This window comes from Abramis brama (assembly GCF_963993115.1).
Source record: "Abramis brama genome assembly, chromosome: 14".
Lineage (NCBI taxonomy): Eukaryota > Metazoa > Chordata > Actinopteri > Cypriniformes > Leuciscidae > Abramis > Abramis brama.
Window position 1 is genome coordinate 11,782,542 of NC_139976.1, and position 25,714 is coordinate 11,808,255.

The following is a 25,714-nucleotide window of genomic DNA, read 5'->3' on the forward strand; positions in this document are numbered from 1 at the left end:
TTCCATATTGCATAACATCTCCGGTAATCCCATAAGGCATCCAGGACTTTTATTTACACATTTATTAAACCCATTATTTTTAGTAGTTCGACGAATATATTTACTGCTCGCAAAACAAGTTTTTCACGGATATGGTTGAGATATGTTTGTCGAAAGTGCCGAGCATAAACTCTGGTATGTTATTGTTGTGGGAGTCATGGCGTCTTACAGTAAGCTGACAGATATTTTCTCCATTCAGAGTCAACTAGATTGTGCCTTAGAGGACTCGACAACTCAACAAGAGAAGGAGAATCTCGTACATCAGTATTTGCACAAAATAGACGAGAAGGAAGATTTAATTATACCGGATTTTGAAGATGGTAAGAGTGTAAATGAACTCAGTGGTGATGAGTGTATTTACAGTACCGGTATTTGTATCTTATGGGAGTGGATTTAAAACTTCAGCCCAGTCATAGATCGATTTGTGGTGTTAGATAAATGACCTGCACCATGGAACATGACAAGCCAATTACAAATTGCTGTTGTCTCTTTTTTCTGTTGTGTAATATTGTATTGAATCTACAGTGAGTGGTAAAGCTGTAGCAAGTGATCTAATGCATAAGTTATCTAGTAGAGATCCGAGATTAGTGATCATCAGTTGGTTTGTAACTAGGGCCCTCAGTACGTTTCCAAAGAGGTCTTATTATGACTTAATTTTTTTTAACAATATAATTATGTTGACAGTCCTAGTTTATGTATATAATATATAATATAGTTAGGACCACTGAATCTAAAACTCACAATTTTTAAAATCTCGAACCATTCCATTGTTATTCTGCAGGACTGGAATGGTTGAACACCGATAGGCCGCTGTCACTCAGGAAGGAACTGTCAGGCAAAGTGGTGGTGCTTGACTTCTTCACCTACTGCTGCATAAACTGCATGCACCTACTTCCTGATCTACACCATTTGGAGCAGAGTTACTCCATAGAAGGTATATACACAGAGCTGTTAGGGCTTAATTTTGGCATGAATGTAAACAAGGATGTTTGTGATGGAGTCTGTTTGTTGACCAATGAAAGACAAAGAGTGCGTAAAATTAAATATGACATCTATCCTGACTCCAATGGTCATTTTGCTGTATATTACATCATTAGGTAAACAAAAAACATCATACAATATGAAGCCGCAGTCAATAGCCAATCAAGATAAATGTTTTTTAGCTGTTTTACTTTGGACCTTACACATATCCCATAGTAGATTGTGCCTAGGGTTCACTGGGATAGAAGTCAGAGCCTTTTGAGCTTGATAACTATTTTCTTCTGGTCCTGCAACACATTCCCATTATCTCTTAACTGTATCGGATATGAGACTTAAAATATCCAGAGACCAGGTCGAGGGCAGGGAGTTTCACCATCATACTGGCCTGTGGCTTATTATAGCAGCTCTGCGTCCAGTGCTATCAGCTCCAGCTGTCATTAGCCCATCGGTAGCCACTTCTGTGGGATCATCCGGGGCAACTGGCCAGGCAGCCGTCAGCCCACTCACTGGCATATCTCACACATACCTCATCTTGGCACTTCTTTTGGTACATTCTGTTACCGCTGTTCTGTTACAGAAGCAGAACATGCCTCCCTACCCCTCCTCCCAGTGTCTCATTAATTATTATGGTTTATTGCTGATTATATCACAGAGCAGTGGCCTTTTATTATTACGCAGAGCCTTTGTTTTTACTCCTGCCATTCAAGTCACATATTGTACTGTTGGTTCTGGGAGGTTATCAATAAATCAGTTCAGATTTGTTCTTGCCCTGCCAGTATTTTCAAAGGCACCATCACAAAAATGCTTTTTTATTTTCAGCAACATATTTTATATATGCGTCAGGAGAATCTATTTATATTTTTAATTTAACGTAAAATTTCATTTACAATTTTTTTTTTACAATTTATTGTTTTATTTCACACAAGTCCTAAAAGTAGACCGAGAACCCAATCAAACAGATTAGAAAAAAATATATTTATTACTCATTTATTTATTGAGAAAAAGGATCCAGTTTTACATATCTGTCAGTGGCAAAAGCATGTGAACTCTTGCTTTCAGTATCTGGTGTGACCACCTTTTGCAGCAATAACTACAACTAAATGTTTCTGGTAACTGCTGATCAGACTTGGAGGAATTTTAGACCATTCCTCAGTACAGAACAGCTTCAATTTTTGGATGTTGGTGGGTTTCCTCACATGAACTGCTTGCTTCACAACATCTCAGTTTAATTAAGGTCTGGACTTTGACTTGGCCATTGGAAAACTTTAAGTTGGTTCTTCTTTAACCATTCTTTGGTAGAGCGACTTGTGTGGCTGGGGTCGTTTTCTTGCTGCATGACCCACTTTCTATTGAGCTTCTGTTCACGGATAGATGTCCTGACATTTTCCTTTAGAATTCGCTGGCATATTTCAGAATTCATTGTTTCATCAATGATGGCAATTCGTCCTGGCCCAGATGCAGCAAAACAGACCCAAGCCATAATACTACTACCACCACCATGTTTAACAGAGGGGATAAGGTTCTTATACTGGAATGCAGTGTTTTTCTTTCCCCAAATATAACGCTTCTTATTTAAACCAAAAAGTTATATTTTTGTCTCATCTGTCCGCAGAACTTTTTTCCAATAGCCCTCTGGCTTGTCCACATGATCTTGAGCAAACTGCAGATGGGCAGCAATGTTCGGAGTTGTTTGGAGAGCAGTGGCTTTCTCCTTGCAACTCTGCCATGGACTCATGAACATTAACATTGGCCAGCGTGAGATAGGCCTTTTGTTACTTAGAATTACCCTGGATCCTTTGTGACCTCTCAGACTATTACACATCTTTCTTTTGGAGTGATCTTTGTTGGTTGACCACTTCTGGGGAGGGTAGCAATTGTCTTGTATTTCCTCCATTTGTACACAATCTGTCTGACTGTGGATTTGTGAGGTCCTAACTCCATAGAGATGGTTTTGCCATGATACACGTCCACAAACACGTCTTGTGAAGATCAGTCTTATAGATCCCTGTTCTTTAAATAAAACGGGGCGCACAATGACACCTGATTATCATCCCATTGACTGAAAACATCTCAGAACAGGTGGAGCCTAATTTCACCTAATGCCACTCACAGATATGTAATATTGGATAATTTTTCTGAATAAATAAATGACCAAGTATAATATTTTGTTTCAGTTGTTTGATTGGGTTCTCTTTGTCTACTTTTAGGAGTTGAGTGAAAATCTGATGATTTTTTGGGGTCATATTTATGCAGAAATATAGAAAACTTTCAAGTACGTGTGTGTGTGTGTGGACATAAAGTATATTCTTCTAATGTTCTCAAGACCTAAAAATACATGCATTATCAACAATTGTAAGTCATAATGACAACACAGCACTGGTTTGATGGAGCAAACAACAGTCGGAACTGAACTCACTCACACCGAAACCGAGAAATCCTTGTTGTTGAGACCTGCATATTTTCCATAGTTTACACTCATATCTCACTCTCATACTTATCATAAGTTGAAGTGCTGGTTATACAATCCATTTACTTCCCTGAGGGGACATCAGCTGGGGAGACATGAAGAAAACTACAGAAAAACATTGATCACATTTTAACTAAGCTTGGTATATTTCAAATGCATCTATAGGCAGAGGGGAAGAAGGCTAAAAGCATACTGAAATGGGACACTCGTCCCTCGTGCGTCTGCTTCCCGTCTCTGATGCTGAGTCTATGAATTTTAATCTTCTAATGGACGGCTGAACCGGAATTTAAAAACCACCATCCATCTGCTTCAATCTTAAATGGTGGCGTTGCATAGCCCAGGGACACAGAATGGAGGAATGTCACTTCCAGTGACAAGGCGGAGAAGTTCCGCTGACATTTTTGTTAAATTAGACAAAGTCAAGCGGATTGATCGCAGACTATAGCGCAGTGCAGGAGACTGGAACAAACAGAGAAATGGAATGCATTGGTTATAATGGGATGCCTGGGGGCTGCATGAGCTCTCAATCTAGACCCCCGAGTTTTCCTTGATTGGTTTTAACATTCTGCATGCAGTAGCCCATGTTAGGATGTGTACCTCTGGGATTCTTATACTCTCATTTCGTTAAAGGGGCCTACATTTTCTTCACTTTTTTTGTTGCATTTCATTTTCTAAAGTCCACTTATAACTAGTCAAGGTTTCTTCCACCAAAGGTTTTGACCTTTAAAGGTTTGACCTTTTAAAGGTTTGGCTCACCCATAAATAAAAATTGTCATCAGTTACTCACCCTCATGTTGTTGTTCAAAACCCATAAATCTTTGGTTCATCTTTTTTTTTTTTTTTATGAAATCTGAGCGGTTTTGTCCCTCCAATGAAAGTTCAGATAACCAAGTATTTAAAAGTTCTACAAAGGTCACAAAGGCATCATAACATTATTCCATATGAATCAAGCAGTTTAATCCAAGTCTTGTGAAGAGCTATGATCTATTTAAATGATGAACAGATTAAATCTAGGATTTCCAATCAAAGTTTTATTTGGTTTAGAATGACATAAGGTTAGTAAATGATAACAGAATTTTCATTTTTGGGTGAATTAACCTTTTTAGGCCCATTCACACCAAGAAAAATAACTATAAAGTCCATTATAACGAAAACTATATTAGCATCCACAACACACAATAACATTGTTTATTATAAGTGCACGCTTCAGTTATGTCATCTGTCACTTTAAATGCTCTAGTCTAGCGCTTTAATGTCAGGTGGATTCTGATTGGCTGTAAAATCTGAAAGTGATTTCATATATATTGTTCCTCTGTGTTGTTATCGTTATAGCTGTTGTGTGGACCCCTATTCTCGTAGAATTAGAATGATTATTTAAAATGTATAGTTATAGTTATTGTTATAGTTACCATCCTTTGTGTGAATGGGCCTTTAGTGTCCTAACCAGACACTGCATAAAGCGTCAAGCAATCAAAGCTTTTCCATTTTGTCATTTATCATGCGACCTTGATAAGCAATGAGTGATATGACATTGTCAGTTGCTTAGTTTTTCTTTTTGCAGCATTGTGTTGGGTAGCCACACCCACTGTGAATCCCATTGGTCCAAAAACACTCATCATAACTGTATGTTATAACAAATTACTTGCCATTGGAACGTACCCGTGAGGACACAATGTTGAACTGCAAGTTTTTGCTACTTTACCATAGCTTCTATATGTAAAGTACCTATGTTATGGCTGGCTAACCTCTTTGCATATCACTTTGCATAAAAAGGCCACTCCCAAATTATGTTGCCAATATTTTTTTTTTTTTTTTTTTTTATATGTTATTATTTCTGCTTAGTTTCCTTCAGGAGAGTGGATTTGAGGGAGTTTTACAATGTGATTGTTACAGTACGTCTAGTACATTGAGGTCTTTTATATGAAGTAAAATCCCGTTTTCATGTCCCCTTTACAGACAATTTTGTTCCTGATAGACTTTTGTTGTTCTTTTATTGAACGTTTTTAAAAGGAAGGAACTGTGACTCACAAAGAGTGAAGTTTAGTTCTGTTGAAAATAGTCGAGGGCTGACACTCAGACAAAAGATGCTTCTTTGAGATTTTCAGTGTTCAAGGACTCGGATAAAACGTGTCAGAAGCATACACCAACGCAACATGCTTCCACGCATTGTTTGATGAGATAAGAATGAACAGCTTTGTGTAACCTGAATAGATTTTCTTTGAATGATCAAAAAAAAAAGTGTCCACAAAAACCAATTAGGCAAAAAATACATTTAAATAATTAATTAAAGACATTTTCCTTTTGATTTAGGGCCAGACAGATAGATTAAACAGATTTGATAAACGTTCTCTAAAAAGGACCTTTTAGAATAACTTTGAAACCTAAATGTACCTCAAGGCATTTTAATAAAAAGTCTTCTAAGGCCAGCAGGTTTTGGTAGGAAAAAAACTTCTTCTTTCGTCCCCATTAAAGAGAGTATCAAGTGCTATCTGATAAAGCAGTCTGAATTTGTATTGTTTTTAATATTTTTATTATTTTAAAGTCAGGATCACTTGCGTCACAAGTCTTTTCTTCTCTACTGTGACCTATATTCGAGTGAAACGGCTTTTCGAACAAGAAAATATTTAGGATAGGACTTGATTTTGTCCATTGTGAATTGATTGGATCGTTGTGGTTTGCTACTACTGTGATCTCATGTGAGTGACAGGTTGTCATCATCACAGAGAAGAGCTGTTGCTGCAAGTGGAAGGGGAAGTTATTTTGATTAAAGATTATGAGGGGACATGTATATTAAAAAATAATGAAGTGCACGCATACATTATTTATAATAAACACTACAATATTCCATAAAAAGATAAGAATTGTCCATTTTTATGGTGATTTTTATTTTTCTAAATGTGAGCTGCTGCTATTCAGCATCAAACCCTCTATAAATGCTGTATATTGCATTTCTCTTCTTTTCCATCTCTGCAGACGGTCTGGTTGTCGTAGGTGTGCACTCGGCTAAATTCCCCAATGAGAAAATCCTACAGAACATACGCAGTGCGGTGTTGAGATATGACATCACCCATCCCGTAGTGAATGACAGCGATGCTCGTCTATGGCAGGAGCTGGAGGTGTCCTGCTGGCCCACACTGGTGCTGCTGGGACCCAGGGGAAACCTGCTTTTCTCACTGGTGGGTGAAGGTCATCGAGAACGGCTCTTCCTTTTCACTGCTGCTGCCCTCAAACACTACAGAGAACAAGGGCTGCTCAAGGACCACGGTGTGGGAATCAGACTTTATAGAGACTCCCTACCTCCCTCCATCCTCTCTTTCCCTGGGAAAATAGCCATGGACCCCAGTAGCAAGCGGTTGGCTATTGCCGACACGGGACACCACAGGGTTTTGGTGGTCTCCAATACTGGGCAGGTGCTGCACTCTGTAGGGGGTAAGACCTGGTAATACACACTTTTTGAGCAGAATTTCCAAATTCAGCAAGGATGCATTAAATTGATCAAAAAATGATGATAAAGACTTGAAAAATTCTTTTGGAGGATCATGTGACACTGATCACAGGAATTAATGACATTTTGAATTATATTACTTCTTTCAAAAACATGAAAGTGTATAATATATGAATACATTACATACATTAATACATACATAGTGTCTTTTGAGTAATAAAAATAGTAATTTGATTTAGTAGCATTTTAGGGGTTGTCAAAATGTTAGGGGTTACATTTTACGTGATTTTATTTCTTAATTAATAAACAAAGTCCCATGCATAATCTTTTTAATAATACATATTAAAGCAAATACATATATACATGATACATATCTGAATGTCTTTGCTGGAAAAAGGACATTCTCTGTAGCTGTTTGGTGTATTAATTTAATGTGAAACGCAATTCTATTGCCGTAAATATTGGATGGTTCCATAATGTATGGGACAGTTGGCAATGGCAGCCCTATTTTTAAGTATAGAAAGACTGCTATTTTCCTCCTTGGTGAATGTTTTGAGGCTTTTTTAGTAGAGCCCGACCGATATATCAGCGGGCCGATATTATCGGCCGATATAAGGCATTTTCCTAACTATCGGTATCGGCATTTATAATGGCCGATAAATTAATATTTAAAAAAATGCAGCGATGCAGTGATTTATGTAAGGATGGCGCTGGCGCTGCTAATAAAGCACCTAAAAGCTGTCACAAAGAACTGGCAAAAGTGGCAAAAAAATAACGGCCGCGTCCGGTGTAGACACAGTGTTAAAGCTCATTCTGCTACGTTACAACATCAAGCAATATTCCAATAATTTATGTAATTATAACACTTTATATAGTGCCATTTTGCATTAAGAGTAGCCAGATGGACATGCGAGACGCGACACGTTCAGAATTAATACACTTTTAGTAAACTACAGAACAGCGCGAGCGGAAGCGGCGCACCTCACGCGGGCAGAGAACGCGCCCGAGAATGGACACTGCATTAGTGATATAAAACGCACACACACAGGTCTGTTAAATTAAGCAATACTTTTAAGGTAGTCTAATATTTTTCTGACTAACAAAATTACTGACACAGTAAAGGGTAGATTTAAATAAAGAAAAACGAAATTTAAATAAAGAAAAACGAAATTTAAATAAAGAAAAACGAAATTTTAAAAAAAAATTAAACGAAATTTAAATAAAGAAAAACGAAATTTAAATAAAGAAATTAAACGAAATTTAAATAAAGAAAAACGAAATTTAAATAAAGAAAAACGAAATTAAGTTAAATTAAAAACGAGATTAATTTAGATTGATAATAACGGGTAAAAAGGCTAATACTTTTTGTTTCTATTATTCTATTTTCCACAATGTCAAAGCAACACAGCTTAATCCAAAACACAAGCTCAGACATGCACTTCGTCCATAGAAACTCCGCTGTTCTGCGCTCTAGCCAGAGAACACTCCCGTTGCTGGAACACTTGCCCGTCGGTTCTATTTCTAGCTTGCATGCGTTTTCTGCCTGAGAGACGCGTGTCACACGCAGGCAGTGTGCAAACTCCAACCTGTTAACATGGGAGCCGAAATAAAAATGGCCATGCCACGCAGTCAGTGTGTCGCCGGCCTTATTCAAGCGCGAATGAGAACCGTTTCGCGGGGGATCCCAGATGTAAAAAAAAAACAAAAAAAAACGAATATTCGAATGTCAAATTTTCAAATCGAATACCAACCCACCGAACGAATATTCAAATATTCGGGTCCAGCCCTATAGCCTACTTTCACGTTTAATACATTTTGCTTACTACTTATTTAAAATAGTATAAAACTACTGTACATATGTAATTATAAACGTTTTCATTATGATATTATTAATTTTACTTTACTAAAAAGATCTGAGTTCTTCCTCCACTGGTAGATATTAGAGAAATTAAGATAAAAATAGAAGATAAGGTTTTGTCAGTGACACTTTTGATATATTTATTGATACAAGTTATGTTTTAAATAACGTGACTAAATTAAAAGACAAAGTCGTTAGTGAAGATTATGCAACAGTATTTAGAATATAATATAATATAATATAAAATGCAATGCAAACTAGTTTGGTTACAGCTCAAATTCTCATTCTATCATTCACCCTTCCTCCATTACATATCTTTGTCACACAAGTGTTTGATCACCACATTTGAGTGATCATTGCAAACCATTTATGTATTTATTCTGTTTATACTGTGTATTCTATATACAGTACCCATCAAAAGTTTGTACACACCAATTGGAAAGTGTGTCCAAACTTACTGTACTATAATACACATAAATAATATTGCTACTGTATTATAATATACACATAGGCCTAAATAATATCGGCCGATATATCGGTATCTGGCTTTTTTTTATCGGCATCGGCGCCCAAAAATCCATATCGGTCGGGCTCTATTTTTTAGTCTACTTTTAGACTGGTTTATCTTTGCCTTTTTGTAGGTCCCTCAAGTGGGAGACGAGATGGAAATTTATCTGAGGCACAGTTCAGCTCCCCACAAGGGGTGTTCATAAAGGGAGACACGGTCTACGTGGCTGACACGGAGAACCACCTTGTTAGAAAGGTAAATCGGCGGAATCAGGTCAAGCTAGTGCTGCTGGCATCTCTAACCCAAATTCACTCTGATTGGTGCTTGGAAAAAAAGGCGCCATGATAGTGCTTGTGTCTGTTCTCAATAGAATTTTACTTTTTTTTTCTTCTTCTTCTTCTTCTTCTTCTCCAGATCAACCTTTCAGAAGGAAAAGTCTCGACCTTAGCCGGCACTGGCGTGCAAGGCACAGATAAAGAAGGCGGAGCACTGGGACCACAACAGCCAATCAGCTCTCCCTGGGATGTTACCCTTGGCAACACAGGTACTTTCACTGGCCATCCTCTTCCAGTATATTCTGCTCCTTCCTTTAGAATAAGGGTCACTTTGTCCTTTTTTTTCCTACCTTGCTCATAAAATTTAATATCTTGTGAATCTGCGTTTTATTATTCTGCCGTGAGCATTTTATACATCCCTTTTTCTCCCTCTCACATATTCTTCACATCTTCTCTCTATCTGTCTGGTCCATCTTGGATTCTTTAATCAGGTTGTTCTCAGAAGTCTTCGCTTTGTAGATACCACGCTCGCCTTTGATTTTCACAAGTGTGTATGGTGAGGGGTGCAAAAAGATCTTTGTTCTGCTAAAATGGCCTCTTGTTGTTTGGCAGCAGCCCTGAAGTAAATTGTGTGGTCTGTCAGTTGCTAACCAGAGACACAGAGCTGAATGTTGTGGTGTTGCCTGAGTTAAACCACAACACCAAAGAAAAAGAAAAAGATATGATCAGAAAGCACTCATGTGGCTGTGGTTTCGATAAATGGTGCCTCTAACAAACTGTCTCGTCACAGATTGCTTCTTTTTGTTTTGCAGTAATATCTTTATGCAGAGCAAGACGTCCCACAGGTCTAGACAATTTAATTTTACATTGAAGCCATTATTCAATCACTGTGCATTATTCAGTCATATCGCTCCATTAAACTGCTGAAGAAATGGATGTGATTAGCATTAGATGACCAAGAGACGTTTAAAGTGGTCTGTGTGTTGTGTGCCTGATTTAGTCAGTGTGTGTTAGGAGCACATTCATTGAGTCCCCGGTGTGCATTAGGTCCGTTCCCTGAACAATCGGCTATTTTCTTGCAGGTTCTTCTACTGAAAAAAACAAGATATCGCTGTATCCTGTGCCTATCACTTTTCCTTTCCTTTTTCTTTCTTTCTTATGTAATTTAATGCAGCAATCAATTTAAATGTTTGATTTAAAGTGGTCATAAAATCATTTTTCCTCTTTTGAATAAAAGCTTCCTCCAGTCCAAAAGACCATTTAATAACTAAGCTGCAAGTGCTCTTCGTTCCAGATCATTGACGCCAGAAAGTTGATCAAATTAATATATGGTCGCCTACATTTACACATCAGCGATGCCTATTGTCAGAAACTGACACTGGCAGGGACAAGGGTTAGGATGTATAACATTTTTCCTAAACAAACCAGAAGATGATATTACTCTGTTTGGCATAAAACTAACAAAGATAACATGACTCTCAGTGTAAAAAAAAACTAGTCCATAAAGTAAAGTGCCTAAGACAGCTACAGGGAGACAGGAGATCTGATCGTCCTTGCAGTACCAAATCATGTGTAACCAATGTCCCCTCAGGTCAGATGTGTTCGAAGACTTACAGATGTTTTGGTGTAAGAGTAGGGTAACAACATGATACCCCCCACCCCCCCACCACCACCACCACCTCCTCCTCCTTTGTTCATGGACTCATTATTCTATTTCTGTTCATCAAATGTCTGTGAATCTTTTTTTGTCACATACAAATATTTACACGTTAAAAAATTTGCTGGAATTAAAAGCAGTTGAATGGGAGAGGATGTTTCTTTTTTGCTAAATATATAATATATAGCACTATATACACTCACCTAAAGGATTATTAGGAACACCATACTAATACTGTGTTTGACCCCCTTTCACCTTCAGAACTGCCTTAATTCTACGTGGCATTGATTCAACAAGGTGCTGAAAGCATTCTTTAGAAATGTTGGCCCATATTGATAGGATAGCATCTTGCAGTTGATGGAGATTTGTGGGATGCACATCCAGGGCACGAAGCTCCCGTTCCACCACATCCCAAAGATGCTCTATTGGGTTGAGATCTGGTGACTGTGGGGGCCATTTTAGTACAGTGAACTCATTGTCATGTTCAAGAAGCCAATTTGAAATGATTCGAGCTTTGTGACATGGTGCATTATCCTGCTGGAAGTAGCCATCAGAGGATGGGTACATGGTGGTCATAAAGGGATGGACATGGTCAGAAACAATGCTCAGGTAGGCCGTGGCATTTAAACGATGCCCAATTGGCACTAAGGGGCCTAAAGTGTGCCAAGAAAACATCCCCCACACCATTACACCACCACCACCAGCCTGCACAGTGGTAACAAGGCATGATGGATCCATGTTCTCATTCTGTTTACGCCAAATTCTGACTCTACCATCTGAATGTCTCAACAGAAATCGAGACTCATCAGACCAGGCAACATTTTTCCAGTCTTCAACTGTCCAATTTTGGTGAGCTCGTGCAAATTGTAGCCAAATTGTGTTGTGGCTTCACAAATGCTTTGCTGCATACCTCGGTTGTAACAAGTGGTTATTTCAGTCAAAGTTGCTCTTCTATCAGCTTGAATCAGTCGGCCCATTCTCCTCTGACCTCTAGCATCAACAAGGCATTTTCACCCACAGGACTGCCGCATACTGGATGTTTTTCCCTTTTCACACCATTCTTTGTAAACCCTAGAAATGGTTGTGCGTGAAAATCCCAGTAACTGAGCAGATTGTGAAATACTCAGACCGGCCCGTCTGGCACCAACAACCATGCCACGCTCAAAATTGCTTAAATCACCTTTCTTTCCCATTCTGACATTCAGTTTGGAGTTCAGGAGATTGTCTTGACCAGGACCACACCCCTAAATGCACTGAAGCAACTGCCATGTGATTGGTTGATTAGATAATTGCATTAATGAGAAATTGAACAAGTGTTCCTAATAATCCTTTAGGTGAGTGTATATAGCACTATATATATAGTGTATACAATGTAAAGTATCATGTCACTGAAGACTGGAGTAATGGTTGTTGAAAATTCAACTTTGCCATCACAGGATTAAATTACATTTTAAAATATATTTAAATAGAAAACAGTTATTTTCAATTGTAATAATATTTCACAATTTTTCTGTTTTTACTGTATATTTTTACTCAAATAAATGTAGCCTGGGTTAGCATTATAATGGGCATTATAATATTTTTAAAGTTATTTATTTCTATGCACACCCACACATGTACACATATATACATTTATTTAATCATTGGAATAATAAATTATTGGAAGCTCAAGTAGAATGAGATCATCTGAAGCATTTGTTCATATAGTACAAACCAATACCTACTGTAATATTTTATATTTGCCACTTAATATTGTTTCCTTAACCATCTTGCTAAATAAGTATGGTTTGCTTTTGCCTGTTTTCCTCATTTTCCTCCTTGAAATCCTGCTGCATGTCTTTGTCTTTTATCAGATTTGATCCACTTTGTCTCATTCTCTATTTTTACTGTTTCTATCCATCTCCGATCCCTTTGAAAATCCAGCATGAGAGTTCTGGTCCCTTCCTCTCCATGTCAAACCTTCTCAATTTCTCTTTCCCTCACTGTTTCTTTCCCTCCGGCTCAACTCTTTCATGAATGCGTGTAGTTAGGCTCCAGCCCAGCGAAGAAATTGTCCCTGATAAGCGCAGTACCATTAGAGGTCTATTGTTAGACACAAGTACAGAGCCCTTCATTTCTGATTCCTCTAAGCGAAAATGCATTGCAATACTCTCGAGTATTAGTGCCCCTCCACACAATTCTTAAACTGATTTCAAATGTCGATTTATCGGTACAGGTCACTCTGTGCTTTTCTATTTCCAGTGCTTTAAATCATTTCGGTACTTTGTCCTTTTCCACTTTTTTTTTCATGAATAAGATACAAAAATAGGGTCACATTTTGTTCTTTTCCCACAAAAGGTCAGTAAAATGAGGCACACATGTTGGACAAAATGTTACCTTTTTATTTGTATAATTATTAATTCATTTATTATTAGTAATTGTATAGTTTATTTATTTACTTTTAACATAACTAAAAATAAACAACAAATATTTGTTATATATTATTTATAATATTGCAATAAAAAAGAAATAAATAAAAAAATATATTTTTGTGTTCTGTAATCAACTTTAGGCTTCTTTATTAACAATTATTAATTTCAAATAAAATATTGCACTAATATAATATGATATAATACTTTTTCACAGTCCAAATAGTTTTCTATTTAGCCACAAATATGGAATTGTTCCGTCCGTAACGGGACACATCTGTGAGGCAGGTAGTCGAGTCGATCCCCTACATCAGAAACCATATATTATTTTATATAAATATACGCACTCATTTACAATTCGGAATGACCATGCATGCATTGATGAGATCTAATAAAGTGATCTTCATGTAGCCCAAAGGGATCAAATGTGAATACAAAGTTTGTGCGTGTTTGAGATTGAAATCTTGTTTACCCTTGTTTCATACACACTTGACTAAGAATTTGTTCTGTTATGTTAAGCAAGATAATCAACATCAATATATTGTACAAAATGTAAGATGTTTACTCTTTGATACCGTGTGTTTGTGTTTATGCAGGTGGTGATATATTGTGGATAGCCATGGCAGGAACGCATCAGATCTGGGCTCTCTTCCTGGAGGACGGGAAGCTTCCCAAAGGGAGGTGAGCTCTTCTCCCTGTGTACTCCTCATGTCAGTTCTGTACAGACAAGGCAACATTCATGTAAAGAGGCCACGGGACTGCCCAAGTGATGTCATTTTCTGGGCAGCCACACAGTTCGCTGTTGGCGGAAATCGTTCTGATCGTCCTGATACAAAGTGAACCCTTAACTTTGTGTTCTGTTCGCTAGCGTTACATTTCCCTTGACGTTTTTAGAGTCGTTGTGAGAACTGATAACAGCTTTAATATCTCTGATAAAGAACATGTGTGGGGGGAAACTACTTTATTAAATATAATGATTTTGTTTAAGACTTTTTGGCAACATTTTTTTTTGCTCTTACATGCTATTAACTCCTAATTGTGGATATTTTGTCCATTTTATCACAATTCTGGCTTTTCTTTTAGAGTCAGCCAAATTAAGAGCCCATTTAATCAGACTTATCCATCTTTATCTAATGCCTTTTTCAGCGACAGCAAAAAAGGAACATGTGTGTGCTTTGCGGGCAGTGGGAATGAGGAGAACAGAAATAACTCATACCCTCATAAAGCGGGACTGGCCCAGCCGTCAGGCCTGACTCTTGCCCCAACAGAGCCCTGGAAATGTCTCTTCATCGCAGACAGTGAGAGCAGCACTATTCGTAGCCTTTCGCTGAAGGACGGAGCAGTCAAACATGTGGTGGGGGGAGAGAGAGACCCTATGGTAAGCCCTACCTGCCATGTTTCCAGGTCAACTCTCTAACATGTTAAAGATTAGTGTTTCTCATCCTTTTTATGATTTATGCACCAAATTTAAACGTTTTTTTTTTCCTTGGGGAAAAAAACGTATTCATGCCTTAAAATAGATTGAATGTTACTCTACACCCTTGCCTCATTTAGTATACACGGTTCTATGAATATGCAAATTAGCCCCGCCTCCACTCACACCAGGGGCCTGTACCATGATGGTAGTTGAACAAACTCAGCGTTTGATCCTGAGTTTAGGAGTTTAGATGTGACATCAGTAGCGAACAGCCAGTCGCATGCTGAGAAATAGTGAAACTGCGAATTCATGTCTCGTGAGAGAAGCAGCGAAATTCACTTATTAAATAAAATAATTCAAATATTAAGAATTTAAACAAATTTACACCGCAAGAAGAAAACAGCTGTCTATAAGAGGACAACTAAAAGTAAAAGTCTCGCTACTGTATATCAGTGCAAGTAAAATTTGTGAAGTTAGTTTATACAGTTTATAAAGAGAGAACTGAACATGTAATCATTTTATAGCTTCATCTATTGATTCTAAAGTGTATTTATATGACCTTTATATATGTATTCATTTAAATTCTGCATAATAATAATAGATGAATTAAAATTGTACCTGTGATCGATTTAAGGTATAATAATTACATAAATAATATTTAAATCATACAAATGTATTATTCTAAATTAGCATTACTAAAAGCCAGATGATTTTGTCTTTAAAAATCATGTAGTGACCTTTAATTTGGAGCAGAAACAGGTGGAGTGACTTTATCGCATCAGAAGTGTCACTTTGCTCACAGCTGATTGGTCAAACTTCAGTCTGAGATCACGAATCCAGAACATAACCTGCCCCGGAGCAGGTTAGCCGTGCAGCGTAAGATACCATGACGACAAACTCCAATTAAAGCCAAGCTACTTTCATAGTACCTAAAACCCAGGGTTGGTGGAAACTAAACTGAAACATAGCTGGCTAGACACCTAAACCGGCTTCATGGTATAAGCCCCAGCTCAGAGATCCAATCGTTGACGTGATTGGTTACAAGATAGTTTGTGACGTCACAAACACCAGCGATTTCAAACCGCGTTTTTGAGACTGTCTTTTGTTCACTGCAGTTTTAAGGCGAAAATACTCAGAAATGGTGTTGACTTGTGAATTTGCACATGGTTTGTTAAAGCATATTAAAAACACCACATAGACATATAAACAACATTAAAAGCTTGATTTTCACCACAGGGGGACTTTAATAGATTCAAGTGATTTTAATAATATTAATGCTAAATGACATCTAGTATAATATATATAAATGTTTTTGTAGTATTGTTTATAAAGTATTATAGTGTTAATTAACTTTTATTTTTATATTTTCGGTTTTTGTTTTAATTTTAGTTTAGGTTTCAATAATTTTGTTATATACTTTTGTCAATTTTATTCGTTTTTGCTGTGATTTGTTTTATATTTCAGTTTTAACTTTAGTAACTTGAGTACTTTAACTTTGTTTAGTAAAGTTTTTCATCTAATATTTACATTTTATTTCAGGTTTATTTCAATTAACATCAACTATTTTTAATCATTTTAGTTTAAGAACAAGTAGAACCTGTACACATTTTTGGTTGTCATTTTAAACAAGTTGTTTACATGTAGATTTAAGCTTATAAACCTTTTTTTTATTATAAAGTTTAAATCTCTTATCTATTTACAAGTTAGAACTTCTTTATACATTATTTTTTGTTTTGTGGAACAATTCAAAAGCTGCCAGGTTAATGCAATGACTTCTAAAACAATCAGATACAAAGAAAGAAGTTTAAACGTGTTGTACTTCTGTTTTTTTGGGAGGACTCAGATCTTTGGTCAAGCAGACTTTATTTCTTCTGATCAGTATCAGATCATTTCTCAACCCTTCTGAGCAATTTGTCTTCCCTGCACATGCTTTATAAGGGAAGGAGGGTGTTTTTATCCAGTTCACTTCAGGAAAATCACACCATATGGAGAGAGTTGAATTTTTATGGGGTCATAAATTATCACAGTTGATTGCAAGTCACATTTGCATGCATAAAGCAGTTTTTTGAACAAGTTTGTTTGGCACTGCAAGATCCCAACGCTTGCTGTAATGCAGGGAGACGTTTAATAAATAAAGTCGTGGAGCAATTTTTATCACTTAAAGAACCCTAGGCGATTTGAATGAGAAACTATTTTTCTCCATTTCTCGGAGCAGTCGAGACATTTTTCAGATCTGCTAGATTTCCTTTGAGTCAGTCAGAGAATGAGAACGGATTGGGTTTCACCATATTTGGTCACTGGATTAATGAGCTTTTTTTTCCCCCCCTTGTGATGTTCAGTGATTTATTTTGTACATTAGACCACCACAGCGCTGAGTAAATAAACAGAAAAGGATCATTTATACGTTCTCACAACTTTGCATCAAAGCGTAACGTTGTTCTCATGGGTAAGCAGTCAAGAAATCACGCATGGCCCTTTAAGATCGTGTTTTCTTTATGTTGAGCAGAACCTGTTTGCATTTGGGGACGTTGATGGGAAGGGCATAGATGCAAAACTGCAACATCCATTAGGAGTGTCCTGGAATGAGGACAGCAGCCTCCTCTATGTCGCAGATTCTTACAATCACAAGGTCAGTCTTTGCACCGGACACACAAACGTGTGTGTGTGATTTCTATTTAACAATATTGTAGGCCTAGGTGATATTTTTATACTTAATTAATTTATAGGTAACTGAAAATTCTGTCATTAATTACTCACCCTCATGTCGTTCACCCTGGAGCGTAATATTTTGTAAATAAAGTGGTAAATTATGTTTTTTTTTGTGCAAACAAAGCACTTGTGTCGCTTCATACATCACATGGGTCACATGGATTACTTTTATGATGTCTTTACTACCTTTCTGGGGCTTGAAAGTGGTAGTTGAATAGACTTTCAATGGAGGGATTCCATTGATTTAATAAATTTCAGCTCTCAGATTTCATAAAAAAATCTTCATTTGTGTTCTAAAGATGAACAAAAGTCTTACGGGTTTGGAACGATATAAGGGTGAGTAATTAATGACAATTTTCATTTTTGGGTAAACTTGCCCTTTAATTATTCAGGATTTATTTGCATAAATGAATTAAACTGTAGTGCAGTGGCCCCAATATATATTTAAGCAGCACTTAAGCAGCATTTTAAAAATGAATGTTATTGGATTAAATAAAATATCAAACTACGTGTCATTGGTTTTAATGAAAGACAGCTTCAACTTTTTAAACAAAACATTTGACAAAAAAGGGAATTATTTTGTGCATCATCCCTGTTTTATTTATTTATTTATTTTCTCTCTTCTTCCACTTTTTATTTGGGAATCATGCCACTCTTTAAAAAACAGTTAGTAAAGCAACTTGCAGAACATGTTGTACAATACATATTGTCATGAAATGTTGCAAGTTTTTAAATGGGCACACACCTAGTTAAACTACCAATGGTCAAAGAGCTTCTCTGTTGCAGATCAAAGAGGTGGATCCAAAGACTAAGCAGTGCAGATTGCTGGCAGGCACAGGGGAGGCTGGGAACGGGATTGGCCCAGGCTTTCTGGAGTCCAGCTTCAACGAACCCGGAGGCCTATGTGTGGGTGAGGGAGGGAAACTGCTGTATGTGGCAGACACCAACAACCATCACATCAAAGTCCTTGACCTGGAGACCAAAACGGTCTCTTTGGTGAGTTCCCATTTGTGGGTTGTCATTTTAAAGTTGTCCTTCTTAAATATTGTCTCATTGTTTTCTCTAACTTTTTGCACCAGTTTCCCATTGTAGGGAAACCAGAGGTTGATTCTATCCTCACAACTGTTACCAGCAACACGCCTGCTGTCAAAAAGCTTCCCAAGCTTCCCAAATCAGCCCCAGTTCTTACCATGCCATCAATCACAGTTTCTTCAGGCCAGTCAGTCACTCTTTTGCTGGAATTGGCGCTACCTACTGGGACTAAGCTGACCGAAGAAGCCCCTAGTTTCTGGAGCCTTTCTGCAGAAGGTACAAAATAGGCCTGCATGATATCGGAAAAAAATATATTTAGTTTTTATGCAATATGAAAAAATACAGGAGTTTCACCAGGTGACTTAAATAGCTCTGTTTGGAAAGAATGAATGATTGGGGTGACCAAATTTGACCCCAAAAAAGCAGAGGATTTTTTTATAAGTGCAATAACCTTTTAGGGCTGAACAACTTGAAAAAATTGTGTTCATTCATACTTGGGTTTACTATTTACAAGAATCATATCAAACCATAGAGTTAAAGGTGGTATAATGCCCTCTTCACAAAATGTAAAATAAATCTCTGTGGTGAGCAAAAACGCACCATCTGTCCCTTTAAATGCAAATGAGCTGCTGAGGGCGGAGCTTCAAGAGCTTGTGTTTGCAGCTCCGATTACCTCACACAGACAAGCACTGAAAATTGCAAAAACTTTTAGCCTTTTATGTTCAAACCAGAGTTAGACAAAGATGGAGAGACTCAAGAAGAAGTGACAACATGTAGACAACATTTCTGAATAGTTAGTTGATGAATTTAATGTATCTTATGTGTATTTATCTTCTAGTCTTGATTAGCATATTCTGTCTTGATTCTATAAATCGTGTTCCCGAATCCCGGGAGTTGGGTTTATTTAAATTTTAGGGTTTGTGATGTCACTAAACCCAGAGGAATCTCGTGTAGTCCCTACCAGCCGTTTGTTGTAGTCCTTAAAAGCAATTTCTGTCCAAGAAAATATCTCCCTTTGCTTTGAACGTTGAGCGTCATAACTTTGCAGATGTTGTTTATGCTCAAACAGCAACATTACACACTAACTGAAGTTAGAAAAGTGAAGTCGTAATTAAAAAACAATCATTAAAAAAAAGTCATAGACCACATTCACACTGTTTTTGAACAATTCAATGTAACCAAATTTTTTATTTATTATGATTTTATTTTGACTATTATTAAATATATTTAAATAATACATTTTATTTTTACTGTAGAATTACAATAATAACATTCACATCTTCATTTTCAAATAGTTTACCATTAAGCTTTTATTTTGACAGGTTGCCTGCAAATGAACAGGTACACTCCCCCCTTACACGACCCCATTTTTAACTAAAAATGAGAAAAAAATTACGCGTTTTGGCCATTCATTTACACGACAATGAAGTTTTGGGGGCCTAAATAGACAAACTGTTGAAAACAGGTTTCAAAGTGCAAGTTTTTTAAAACGGTGACGTCATGCGCGTGCATATTGTGTGTTTAGTCTATAGGTGTAACGCTGTGATGGTAGCTGAAGGCACGAGACGAAGATCAGGGTAAACACAAACTTTACTTGATTAGTTCAAGCAGGACAGACACAACCATAACTAACATTAATGAGAACCGACAAGGGACTGAACAGAACAGGGAGTATAAATACACAAGGTGAATGAGGGAACTAAACAGGCACAGGTGGAGGAAGATTAAACTAATTAGGACTAACAAGAACAGGTGCAGACAGAAAGAACGTAATCATTACAATAGGTGCGTATTGTTTCTTTACAAAGTGACATTGCCAACTACTAGTCTGACAGCATAATACAGCGTTTTTAACCGTTTTGCAGATCCATGTGAATGGGAATCATTTTGACAGCGCTGTTGTCTGTACAAAGGAACAACTTTTCTGTGTTTAGTACATCACTGACATGTACCCTCAGAGTAAAAGCACTGAATGTTCATTTGCATGTGTGTAGCTCACAGTGTCTCAGAATAGCTTGATTCACAGTAAATGAACCAAGCCGTTCTGAGACCCGGTAGCACATGTATTTACTTAATTAAATCGCAGCCCATTTCACAATTTTTTTCTTTTTTTCGGTACACCATGAAGCTCTAAGCTCAAATTTATGGAAAAAGAGCATCTTTAATAGCTATCAATTTCAATCCCTAGCAATGAATATTATGTAAAACGCATTTATTTACATGCGGTTTTCGCACCTTGTATATTATTCCTCTGGGGGGGCATCTCCGTGGGGTGAACTGTAGTGTTTTGTTTGCTGGATTGCTGTGTTCACACATTTTCAGCAGGCTTCAGGGACCAGCTGGCCGTACTGGGAGACGATCCAAGGATAAATAAACAATTCCTCTATGCATCCCAACACACGGTCAACCCTTCATTCTATCTTACCCTTCCTATCTCTCTCTTTCTCTTTTTTTAACATCATAATTTCTGCCTCACTCTGTCCGTCTGCTGCAACATTTGTCTTTCCTGTTGTCTTTTCTCTCAGTTCTTCTTCACAAAAACATCAATCCCTTCCGAACGCACATCTTCCGCGATTGAGAATCAGCTCAGTCACCAGAGACGACTTCTGCTCATCACTCTGGTTGTTTGTCACCAGAACGTTTTACCATCCAATAAACAAGGACCTAATTAGTTTACGAAAGTGGTCATAGTTGAAGTGGCAAAAAGTCCCGGGGGGCGACGCTGCATAATTAGAACAAAGATACCCATTAGGACCCAAAAAAAATAGCCTGAATGTCTGTGGGCGTAAAATTCTCAGAAATGGGAATAGTTCTGTCTGACTTTGATTGATTGATTGACTGTAATTATGCACCACATTACCATGAGTGCTTGTTTGTGGGTGGCTTTGCGTGTGTATTAGTTAGCAGTGTTAATTGTTTTGTGTGTTATATGTAAATACACGTGTGAATTGAATTCTTGTTTTCTTGGAAAAATATTATCATTATGTAAATAGTTATATCAGCAGGGTCAGAAATTAATGGAGACTGGGGAAAGTGCCATCAAAAAAATGACTGATTAAATTGATCAAAAGAAACAGACATTTATAACGATACAAACGATTTCTATTTCAAATATTTGCTGTCTTTTTGAACAAAGAATCCTGAAAATAATGTATCACGGTTTTCACAAAAATATTAAGCAACATTGATAATAATGAGAAATGTTTCTTGAGCACCAAATAATCATATTAGACTGATTTCTGAAGGATCATGTGACACTGAAGACTGGAGTAATGATGCTGAAAATTCAGCTTTCCCATCACAAGAATAAATTACATTTTAAAATTATATTAAAATATTAAAGTGGTGGTTGATTATGATTTCACTTTTATGACTTTAGTTAGTGTGTAACGTTGCTGTTTGAGCATAAACAACATCTACAAAGTTACGACGCTCAAAGTTCAAAGCAAAGGGAGATGAAGAGGGAGGGAGATGATTTCCTTGACAGAAATTGCTTTTTAAGGATCCTCCCGGGTTAGTGACATCACAAACCCTAACATTTACATAAACCCCGCCCCCGGGAATGCGATTTATAGATTATAATGACAGAATATGCTAATCAATGACTAGAAGATAGCTACACATAAACTACATAAATTCATCAACTAACCATTCAGAAATGTCCTGTTGCAATCTACATGTTGGCACTTCTTCTTGAGTCTCTCCATCATTGTCTGAATCTGGTTTCAACATAAAAGGCTAAAAGTTTTTGAAATTTTCAGTGCATGTCCATGCATGCTCTTGAAGCTCCGCCCCCTGTGCTGGGAGCAGCAGCTCATTTGCATTTAAAGGAACAGACACAAAACGGTGCGTTTTTGCTCACCCTCAAAAAAGTTACAATTTGAACAATATCTGTGGGGTATTTTGAGCTGAAACTTCACATACACACTCTGGGGACATCAAATACTTATTTTACATCTTGTGAAAAGGGCATTATACCACCCCTTTAAAAAATGTTGTTTTTTTTAAAATGGTAATAATTCACAATATTGCTGTTTTTACTTAATTTGTGATCAAATAAATGCAGCCTTGGTTAGCAGAAGAGACTTCTTTTAAAATATCAAACAATATTACCGACCCCAAACTCTTAATGGTAGTGTTTTTTATATTTTTAATGAAAATTAACATACAATATACAATGTATGTGATACTTATCTGCACCTCCAGGTGGCCGATATTGCATAAACTCAGTTCTGTGGGTCTTTGCTCGCGTCCTCTCCTGTTTTAGCTCTCACTGGGGATCGTTTGATTGGACACTGTCCTAATTCTATCTGGCACTTGTCTTAGTGGCCTGCCCTTGATTCAAGGCCAGTGACACACACCTGGTACACGCTGCAGTGCAGAACCATTAACTAAAGGCATTTCCTTTGACCACATATGAAAGTCCCTATCAAGAGGGAGATGATATATTTGATGAAATATTCATTGCCTTGGCAGGTGTATATGTGTTATTTGACACCCAAACACATGGTACTTCAGGAGCCAATGCCTTTCAAACAAACATCAGCCAGAAATGTCAAACGTTAAATGTTGTTTTCCTCGGCAGGTAATGAGTGGTTACTGGAAGGGCGAGCTGTGACGGGGAGCATCGGTGATCTCTCTGAACCCATTTCGATTGTCTCATCCATCCCAGCGACCCCTGCATCCCCAGACCCAACGCTGAGACTCGACGCCTGGGTCTACTACTGCCTTTCTAAGGGTGGGGCTTGTATGATGAAGGCAGTGTCCTTTAGACAACCTCTTCTGATCGGTTCCACATCCCAGGAAGGTTCTGTTGCTGCGACGCTCAAGTATGCCTTTTAAAACAGGCGTGTACAGGTTCTTTGGGCATATTTAAAGTGATAATTCAACCAAAAATGAAAATCTTGTCATTTACTCACCCTCATGCCATTCTAAACCTGCATGACTTTATTTCCTCCTTCTGTGGAACACAACATTTTTATTTATTTTTTAATGCCTACACATTGAAAGTCAATGGGGTCCAATGGGGTTGTTTTGGACCCCATTGACATTCATATTATGGACTAAAACTGTTTTTCCACTTCTTTGGCGTTCCGCAAAAGAAAGACAGAACGACATGAGGGTGAGTGAATGATTTTGAGGTGAATATCCCATTAACATTCTAATCACTTCCTGTGGCTAACACATACTGTAGTAATCCGACCTCACACAGGCTTGTCATCACGCTAATGATGGATCGCAAGTGCTAATTGCAGAGTCAGGATCTGACTGTTAAATCTTGACAAATATTATACAAAGTGCCTAGCTCTCATCAGCAATATATTTTGTGGTTCTGCTAGGGGTGTTTCACATGATTAAGCTTGTGTAATGCCTTTGTTAAATAGCCTGATATCATTATCAGCCATCTTCATTCACTCAGTCACATGCTCTCACACAATAATATTCAAAATTATGCAGTGTAGTGTAAAAATGTAGCCTGTCAGCTGCTCCGACAGCCCTTCATGGTTGGTTTGGCAGATAATATTATTATTAATACCTTTTTTCCCACACTGTTTTTATTTTTCTTAGCCATATGATACTGTAAGGAAGTTTTGTAAATGGCAGTCAGACTTAATCCTATTTTTACTGGCATTATTTATTATTGTTTACCAGGCTTAAGTGCCTTCACGATGAGCAATACACTTTATATGAATGAATTATGTGCCGTGACATTAATTTCAGTGTTCAGTCTTTTGCTAAATGGAATCATAAGGGCATTTACATCTACATATTAATGTTTTCTGAAATGATAGCTTCTCAGTGCTGTTAAGCATTAACAATGGAACTGCAATGTATTCATAAAGCTGGCTGATACATCATAGATCATGTGCTTGCAGATCATGCACTTGTGTGAGCGTGAATCAGACCACGTGATTCTTCTAGACTCTGTTTAGAAATGGCCACTAAAATTGTTCTGTTTCTGTTTTTGCTTGGTTTTCTTGTGGCAGTTCCTGCCCATAAATTATTTAATATAAACAAAATGCATCTTTCTCCCTTCTGAGGGTAGCTCTTTTATACAACCGCCAAATTCTGCACTTCAACGGATTAATTGGATGCAGTGGTCTAATAAAGTTTATTTTCCCAGCATTTTGTGTTCAGCGTTTTCATATCCTCTTCACTACACTTAAGGACCAATGCATTCATTATGAATGACAACAGACCAGCTGTTCCAGCAGAGATGTTTCATGGTACATGTTACACTTTTTTTCAGTGACACTTTCGTATAAGGTTTGATTTATTAACATAAAGCATTAGGAGTCATGAACTAACATTGAACATATATATATATATATATATATATATATATATATATATATATATATATATATAAATATGCTACTGTTCATCATTAATTCATTTGTTCAGTATACATTAATTTAACAATAGAAAATTATACATTTAATACATCAAATGCTGTAAAACTATATTTTTGGTTCATAATACGCTGCTGTTCACAAGTTTGGAGTTGGTAAGGTGTTTTAATGTTTTTGAGAGTAGTTTCTTTTTATTTTAATATAGGCCTATATATTTAAATAAATTTTCAGCATCATTACTTCAGTCTTCAGTGTCACACGATCCTTCAGAAATCATTCTAATATGCTGATTTGATGCTCAAAAAACATTTCTTATCAGTGTTGAAAACTTTTTTCTTTTTTTTTACATTTTTGCAGGATTATTTGATTAATAGAAAGTTCAAAAGGACTTTATTTATTTATAATTAACTTTTTTTGTAACAAATGTAGTGCAGTAACTGATTATATGTAATCTGGAAAACGTAATCCGGTTCCAAAAAATGATATAATTGTAAGTTTTAAAATACTCAATCATGATTTCATGAGTATACTCACACAGTTTTTTGTCACAAGCATAACAAATAAA

General features: G+C 37.1%; 1 protein-coding gene across 1 annotated transcript; it reads left to right on the plus strand.

Moving 5' to 3' along the window:
* Positions 1–187: 187 nt before the first annotated feature.
* Positions 188–24,922, plus strand: nhlrc2 (NHL repeat containing 2). Its single transcript, XM_084135273.1, has 11 exons — positions 188–359; positions 821–973; positions 6,461–6,916; positions 9,432–9,553; positions 9,713–9,842; positions 14,235–14,319; positions 14,785–15,016; positions 17,562–17,684; positions 18,551–18,760; positions 18,844–19,072; positions 23,382–24,922. Exons 1-11 carry the CDS (start codon positions 197–199, stop codon positions 23,636–23,638), a joined length of 2,160 nt encoding a protein of 719 aa, XP_083991399.1. The 5' UTR covers positions 188–196; the 3' UTR covers positions 23,639–24,922.
* Positions 24,923–25,714: the final 792 nt, after the last annotated feature.